At 61.4% G+C, this 5362-nt stretch overlaps 1 protein-coding gene across 1 annotated transcript; it reads left to right on the top strand.

Annotated features, from left to right (window-relative positions):
• Positions 1-2031: 2031 nt before the first annotated feature.
• Positions 2032-4235, top strand: FOXA2 (forkhead box A2). The gene is made up of 2 exons (XM_062489522.1): positions 2032-2489; positions 2994-4235. The coding sequence occupies exons 1-2, from the start codon at positions 2403-2405 to the stop codon at positions 4233-4235; spliced, it is 1329 nt and encodes a 442-aa protein (XP_062345506.1). The 5' UTR covers positions 2032-2402.
• The last annotated feature ends 1127 nt before the right edge of the window (positions 4236-5362 follow it).

Genomic DNA, 5362 nt, shown 5'->3' with positions numbered 1-5362 from the left:
GTCACACATGTCCCAACATCTGCCCCAACATCTGCAGGGCCCAGGCCTGAGGGTGGGAATTGCCCAGGGAAAGGCTCATGCCGGCCTCTCCAGAATCCATCGGAACAAACCTGGTGGTCTGAGGGAAAGCCAGTGGGGTCTCATCCGAAACATCTGGATCCAGCCAGGAGCGGAGAGCAGCATCACTGTGCTTGCCCAGCAGCCACATCCCAGATTTCACCCCATCCTCCCAGAATTCCCCCTTCCCGAGCCTCTGGATGAGCAGAGAGCTCCTCAGAAACGCAGGCTGGGGTGCACAGGCACCTCCTCCCAGCCGGGACGGGCCATTTTGGGGTGCGGGCAGCGGGTGCAAGGGGGTGACTCCCCGCAGGACTGACCCCACAGGGGTCCCCGGGTGTCCCCCCCACCCCGGGGTGTCGCTCCCCGTCCCCCCGCGCCCGCAGCAGGCGACAGAGGGCGCCCCGCCACCGCCATGGGGGCGGCCCCTCCCTCTTTTTGGGGTGTCCCCGCTCTTAGAGGGGGGCATCTCCCTTCGGGCCGTACCCCAAATGCCGCCAAATCCAGGCAAAAAACCCCTGGAAGGGGTGGCTGGGAGAGAGGAGGGCTGCGACTATCGCCGGGCCTATAGCGATAGGAGGAGGCGAACGGGGCTGTTGTCCTTTGGCCGTGGATCCTGAGCGATTTGGGAGCCCAGGAAAAGAATCCTGAAGGGGTTTTGCGGGGGGGGGTTAAAAACTCTCGGCGATGTAGGGGAAGGGGGAAGCCCCCCTGGAGAACGCAAGCTCAATAAATGAATAAGTAATTAAATAAATAGATTAATAAATAAATAATCAAACAAACAAATCAATCAGGTTTGCGGTCGGTTTGGGTTTGTTGTCTTTTTTTTTTTTTCATGAACGGTGGTCAGATCTGGGTGAGAATTCATGGAACGCTTCCCGGGAGTGGCGGGGATGCTCCCGGCGGAGCCTGGCGGCCTCTGGGAATGGGGGGAATCCCCCCGGTCCCTCCCTGACACCCTCGGTGCCCCCCACGCCAGCAGGGGGGTGGGGGTGATTATGACCAGCGAGGGGGTGATTTTGGTAACTCGTCTGTTCATCCTTCCTTCCTTCCTTCCTTCCTTCCTTCCTTCCTTCCTTCCTTCCTTCCTTCCTTCCTTCCTTCCTTCCTTCCTTCCTTCCTTCCTTCCTTCCTTCCTTCCTTCCTTCCTTCCTTCCTTCCTTCCTTCCTTCCTTCCTTCCTTCCTTCCTTCCTTCCTTCCTTCCTTCCTTCCTTCCTTCCTTCCTATTTTCCTTCCTCTTTTCCTTCCTCTTTTCCTCCTTTCCTGTTTTTCCTTGCTCCCGGGCGCTCCGGCAGCGGCGCTGCCCCGACGGAGCGCACCGAGACACGCACCGGGAGCCGCACCGGGAGCCGCACCGGGAGCCGCACCGGGAGCCGCACCGGGAGCCGCTCAGGGCCGGCCCCCGCGGCCCCGCCGGCGCTGCCCGCCCCTTTCCCTGCTCTCCCTGCTCCCTTCAGTCCCGGTTTTCCTGCCGGGAAGAGCCGCGTCCCGTCCTGCCGGGGAGGCAGAGCCCCGGGGCCCGTTCGCCTCCGGGAGCAAAGGTGCGTGGGGAGGGGGCCGGGGACTTTAGGGGGGACCCTCCGGGGCTCCAGCTGGGCTGCTCCCAGCGGGAATGCTGCGGGAGAGCCGCTGCCGTCGGGGCTGTCCGGGGAGCGGGGTGGGAACGGTGTCCCCCGGGAGCAGGGTGGGGTGGCAGGGAGCAGGATGGTGTGGGAATGGTGGCCCCGGGAGCAGGATGGAGTGACAGCGGTGCCCCCGGGATTGGGATGGGGTGGCAGCGGTGTCCCCGGGATTGGGATAGGGTGGCAGCGGTGTCCCCCGGCGCGGGGCGGTGGCGGAGGCGCGCAGAGGTGCGCGGGGCCGCGGAGGAGCCGCTCCCGCCTAGGTGTGAGCTGATTATTCAAATGGGCAGCCGAGGACCTGGGGATTGGAGGCTCGCCCGGCCGCTCCGTGCTATATCACTGGGGCACCCACGTCACTGCAGCACTTGTCCTCCTCTTCCTCCTCCTCCTCTTCTTCCTCCCTCCTCCCTCCTCCTCCTCCTCCTCCAGCTCCTCCATCGCCTCCGGGCGCCTCTTCGCCGCGGAGCGCTGCGAAAACCCACCCAAGGAGCGGCGGCGGAACAAACCCACCCCAGCCCCAGCGCCGCTCCATCCCCCCCTTCCTCCCTCCCTCCTCTTCCTCCTCCTCCAGAGGCTCCGGCGGAGGGGAGGGAGGGTTGGGGACTTTTTTTTTTCTCTCTCTCCCTCTCCTCTTTTTTTTTTTTTTTTTTTTTTTTTTTTTTTTTTTTTGGGTCGCTCTCCCTCCGCCGTCGTTTGTTGTGGCTGTTAAATTTTAAACTGCCATGCACTCCACTTCCAGTATGCTGGGAGCGGTGAAAATGGAAGGCCATGAGCACACGGACTGGAGCAACTACTACGGAGAGCCCGAGGTAAGGACAGAGCCCAAAACCTCCCGGTTTAATCCCAGCCGGGATTAATTTTGGCACCGGCTCGGCGCTGCGGGCGGGGGTCCCGAGGTGCGGGTGGAGGTGCGGGCGACTCTTCCCTGTTTTTTCCCTCCACCCCTCCAGGTATTTTTCTCTCCCCGGGCAGTGATGTCCCTTTCCCTTTCCCTTTTCCTTTCCCTCCCTGCAACTCCGCTTCCCGGGACGGCTCCGCCGCTCCCGCTGCCACCGCCACCTTTTTTAATACGGATCCCAAAATATATTTGGGTTTCATTAGGAAGAAAAACAACCCCCCCACACCCCCCCACCCCCCGCCCCACCACCACCACCACCCCGCGCTGGGATTTAACCCTTTCCTCGCGTGCCCTCGGCGGAGCCCCGCGTCTGCGGTGCCTCCGGCTCCGGGCTGGGCTGGGCTGGGCTGAGCTGGGCTGAGCTGGGGCTCCCCCCCGCGCCATCCGCGAGCCCTGTTGTCGCTTGTCCCCGCAGGGCTACTCCTCGGTGAGCAACATGAACGCAGGGCTGGGCATGAACAGCATGAACACCTACATGACCATGTCGGCCATGAGCAGCACGGCCAACATGACAGCGGCGGCCACCTCCATGAACATGTCCTACGCCAACACGGGCATGAGCCCCTCTCTGACCGGCATGTCCCCGGGTGCGGGGGCCATGCCAGCCATGGGCTCTGCTGGCGTGCCGGGCATGGGAGCCCACCTGAGCCCCAGCATGAGCCCCATGGGCGGCCAGGCAGGCTCCATGAACGCCTTGGCTCCTTACTCCAACATGAACTCCATGAGCCCCATCTACGGCCAGTCCAACCTGAACCGCTCACGCGACCCCAAGACTTACCGGCGCAGCTACACACACGCCAAGCCGCCCTACTCCTACATCTCCCTCATCACCATGGCCATCCAGCAGTCCCCCAACAAGATGCTGACCCTCAGCGAGATCTACCAGTGGATCATGGACCTGTTCCCCTTCTACCGCCAGAACCAGCAGCGCTGGCAGAACAGCATCCGCCACTCGCTGTCCTTCAACGACTGCTTCCTCAAGGTGCCGCGCTCGCCGGACAAGCCGGGCAAGGGCTCCTTCTGGACGCTGCACCCGGACTCGGGGAACATGTTCGAGAACGGCTGCTACCTACGCCGCCAGAAGCGCTTCAAGTGCGAGAAGCAGCTGGCGGCCAAGGACGGCAGCAGCGGCACTGGCAGCAAGAAAGGCCCGGGCCAAGCTCCCAACCAGCCCCTGGGCGAGGGAAGCTCCTCGGGTGGCTCCGATGGCTCCGCTGGCACCGAGTCACCGGCCAGCTCCTCGCCGTGCCAGGACCACAAGCGCGCCCTGGCCGACCTCAAAGGGCTGAGCCCCGGCGAGCCTTCGGCCTCGCCGGGCCAGCACCTGCTGGCCCCGCCGCACGCTGGGCTGGCCCACGAGGGCCACCTCAAGCCCGAGCACCACTACGCCTTCAACCACCCGTTCTCCATCAACAACTTGATGTCGTCCTCGGAGCAGCAGCACCACCACCCGCACCACCAGCACCACCACCCGCACAAAATGGACCTGAAGGCCTACGAGCAGGTGATGCACTACTCGGGCTACGCCTCGCCCGTGCCCGCGGGCCTGGCCATGGCTCCCGTAACGAACAAAAGCGCCCTGGAGGCCTCGCCTTTGGCCGGAGAGACTTCCTACTACCAAGGCGTGTATTCCCGGCCCATCATGAACTCCTCCTAAGCGGGAAAACGCTCCTTCCCCCCTCCCACCTCCTCCCCATACCCCTCGCAGTGGACTCTGAGCACGGTACATATCCATATATATATATCTATATATATATATATATCTATTTTTTTTCTGTTGGCTCCAGATGTTTGCATCCATTCGGGAATCTGCAGCCGTGTGGCCCCTTCCCAAATCCACCCGGGGCAGGGGGCTCCTTGTGGGGTGGTTTGGTTTGGTGGGGTGGGCACGAGGGGGGGAGCTCTCGGGGCTTGTTTTGATTTTTTTTTTCGTTGTCGTCGTTGCCACGAGGTCTTAATATATCTATTTTTTTGTGTGCGAGTGAGAGGGGCGAAAAATAACCCCCGACCAAGGCAGAACCAACACCTCCTTCCTTGTGAATATTCCGAGTTTGGAAATCGAGGACCAAAAGTCTCATAACGTTGTAAAGAAAAAAAAAAAGTAAGAAAGAAAAGAAAAAAAGAGGGGGGAAAACCGGGGGAAAGGGAAAAAAAAAAGAAAAAGAGAAAAAAATCCGAAAAATAATAATTAAAAAAAAAAAAAAGAAAAAAAGGGCAGGATAGATCGTTGTAATTGAAGCAAACGCTTGATGTTCCCGGGAGAGTAAACTACTTGGATCTGATTAATTTATCGTTTCTGTATGCTTTATTTATGGCTTTGAGCTGTGTATTCTGGTAGCGAGCGGCCGCAGCTGCCGCAGAACTCCATTAAAGTCGTATTGGCGGTGCTTTCCCCCTGCATCTCTGTTCCGCCGCCGCCGCCCGACGGGACCCCCGCCGATCCCGGCGGACACCGCCGCTGTCCTGCCGGCATTCCGGGATCTCCGCGAGCGAGCCGGCCCCGGCTGGGATCGCTCCATGCCTGGCTGGGATCGCTCCATACCCGGCTGGGATCGCTCCATGCCCGGCTGGGATCGCTCCATGCCCGGCTGGGATCGCTCCATGCCCGGCTGGGATCGCTCCAACCCCGGCTGGGATCGCTCCAACCCCGGCTGGGATCGCTCCAACCCCGGCTGGGATCCTTCTATCCGCCGCTGGAATCTCCCGTATCTCTGCCGCCATCCTTCCATCCCTTCCGGAACCCCTCCATCCCTTCCAGGACACCTCCATCCCCGCAGGATCCCC

Source organism: Cinclus cinclus, chromosome 3, assembly GCF_963662255.1.
Source record: "Cinclus cinclus chromosome 3, bCinCin1.1, whole genome shotgun sequence".
Taxonomy (NCBI): Eukaryota; Metazoa; Chordata; class Aves; order Passeriformes; family Cinclidae; genus Cinclus; species Cinclus cinclus.
Note: the sequence above shows the minus strand (reverse complement) of the source record. Positions and strands in the feature narration are given on the sequence as shown.